This window comes from Otolemur garnettii, unplaced genomic scaffold, assembly GCF_000181295.1.
Source record: "Otolemur garnettii isolate 467f Iridium unplaced genomic scaffold, OtoGar3 scaffold00134, whole genome shotgun sequence".
Classification (NCBI taxonomy): domain Eukaryota; kingdom Metazoa; phylum Chordata; class Mammalia; order Primates; family Galagidae; genus Otolemur; species Otolemur garnettii.
In genome coordinates, this window is record NW_003852529.1 from 4081922 (window position 1) to 4084503 (window position 2582).

The window sequence follows — 2582 nt, forward strand, 5'->3', positions numbered from 1 at the left end:
CCAACTCTCAGATGGTCAGAGACAGCACAGGAGCGAGCCCTCTCCTCCTAGCTGCACTGGCACTGACCCTAGACAGCCTTGTGGCTCCTCAGTCCTCACTGACCACAGCAGGGAGCAGAGCCAGGCCTGGGGGCTCCCACAGCCCATCCGCAGGGAGGGCCTGCCGTCTCCCACCTGCCCTGCAGGACCTGAATGGTGCTGATGGAATGAGTGCTGTGCCTCCTGCCTGCACCTTTCACTGGTGTTGACCCCTCTCCTCCGTCTCCCTCTGTCAAGAAGGTAGCCAGGTTCCTCTACTCTTCTCAGTATTCTGGAGCCCACCCTTGGGGACCCCAACCACTGGACCTCCAGCCCTGCCCCCGTCCTCTTCCTCCCACTTCTCCCCTGCTCCTTCCTTGCCCTCCCATCCACCTGATCTTTCCACACACTCTGTCCCCCACTTCCCTAGCGGGGTCCCTCCTTGGGCCCCTTTCCCTATCTCTAGCCCAGGTGACTGTGGGAGGCGCTCACAGTGCCAGTGCAGGAGGTGACTGAGGAAGGGTTAGGCAGTTGACCTCAAGTGGCAGGATGGGACAGGTAACTACAGGGGCAGGGTGAGATGGATAACCTCAGGTGGGTCTCTGGCTCTGAGTGCCTGGAAGTCCTGTAGGGTCTGCTTCATGGCTGTGTCACTGACAAAGCTATGATGAAGAAGCAGGCTCCACCTGAAGGCCCAGTGGGGTCTGCACGGGCTCCTAGGCACAGGCTTCTAGGCCTAAGCTCCCCCTCCAGCACACAGGACCTGCCTATGAACTATCACCTGAGAGGGGACCAGAGGGAGGGGGAGGGGGAAGACAGACTCACAGAGGTCCAGGGCCCCACTCAACCTCATCATGGACAAGTCCCTCTTCTCCCTATAGGAAAAGGATGGGTGACAGGGGTGGGTGATGGAGCCTCCTCTCCCCAAGAGGCCTGGAGGCTGCTGTGGGACAGCAGGGACATGGTGAGGCTGGGGTGAGGTCCTGACCTGGCCTTACAGTGTGGCCGAGCTAGAGGGCTCAGGCCCAAGCCTATAACCAATGGCCCCTTGTGGGATGTCAAAGAAAGGTCTCAACAAACGGGGGTGCTTAAAGGTGACAGCGCCTAACCTAAGGGCTGTCCTTGTGCCATCACTCCGTGTGTTAGATGTGGGTGATGTGTCTGATGCCACCTTTGACTTCAAGACTGTTTCAAGGATCAAAGACACCATAAACAACAGGGAACCAGGGGCCTCTACCCCCTTCCAGAGTTTCCTCACAGTCCCTGCCCCCACCCTGGCTCACAGGGACCAGCTGGGCTGGAAGCCCCTGAGCTCTCCAGCTACCACTGGCCATGGCCTTTCTGCTAAGAGTCTTAGACAGAACAGAGAAGCTTGGGTCAGGTGACAGGGACCAAAATGGAAGAGGAGCCTTCTTCTGTGTGGGCCCCCATGCCTCCATTACTCACCCAACCTTGGCTACCCCATCTCCCCCAAGTGAGGTGGGGTGGTTACGGGGCAGGGAGCAGAGACTCCTAAGCCCCAAACTCAGCTGTGGTTGTGGTTGCAGGGGCATTAGGAGAGAGCAAGCAGAACAAGCTTCCTCAGGCCTCCTGGGCCCCAGCTGTTCTGTACTTTGCTGACCATGGAGTCTGGAGCAGCAGGACAGCATGCGGTGTCCCCAGATAATGTCCCAGAGGATCTGACTTTCAACCTCGTCATCCTGTGGCTCACAGAGGTCCTCAGCCTGGGCGGCCTGCTGGGGAACGGTGTGGTCCTGTGGCTGCTGAGCTCCTACGTCTATGGGAATCCCTTCGCCATCTACCTTCTGGATGTGGCCTGTGCCGACCTCATCTTCCTCGGCTGCCACATGGTGGCCATCATCCCTGACCTGCTGCCTGGCCAGCTGGACTTCCCGGGCTTACTGCAGGCCATCCTGGCCACCCTGAGGTTCTTCTGTTACCTGGTGAGCCTGAGCCTCCTGGCAGCTGTCAGTGTGGAGCAGTGTCTGGCTGCCCTCTTCCCAGCCTGGTACCCATGCCGCCGCCCACGCCACCTTGCCACCTGCGTGTGTGCTCTGGCCTGGACCCTCGGCCTGGTGCTGCATCTGCTGCTTAGTGGTGCCTGCACCCAGCTCTTCTGGGAGCCCAGCCGCCATGTGTGCAGGGCACTGTGGCTGGCGGCGGCTGCCTTGCTGGCCACCCTGTGTTGCACCATGTGCGGGGCCAGCCTGCTCCTGCTGCTGCGGGTGGAGCGCGGCCCGCAGTGGCCCCAGCTGCGCGGCTTCCCCGCCCTGGTCCTGCTGGCCGTCCTCCTTTTCCTCTTCTGCGGCCTGCCCTTCGGCATCTACTGGCTGTGCTGGAACCTTCACTGGCACACCCCACGCTCCTTCTACCACTTTAGCTTCCTCACAGCAGGGCTGCACACCGCTGCCAAACCTGCCGTCTACTTCTGCCTGGGCAGTGCCCCAGGCCACCGGCTGCACCAGCCCCTCCGTCTGGTCCTTCGTCGAGCGCTGGGGGACGAGGCTGAGCTGGGGGCTGGCAGGGAGACCTCCCGTCGGGATCTTGTGGACATAACAGCCTGA

General features: G+C 61.1%; 1 protein-coding gene across 1 annotated transcript; it reads left to right on the forward strand.

Moving 5' to 3' along the window:
- The first annotated feature begins 1640 nt into the window (after nucleotides 1-1640).
- Nucleotides 1641-2582, forward strand: MRGPRE (MAS related GPR family member E). Its single transcript, XM_003798406.1, has one exon. It carries the CDS (start codon nucleotides 1641-1643, stop codon nucleotides 2580-2582), a length of 942 nt encoding a protein of 313 aa, XP_003798454.1.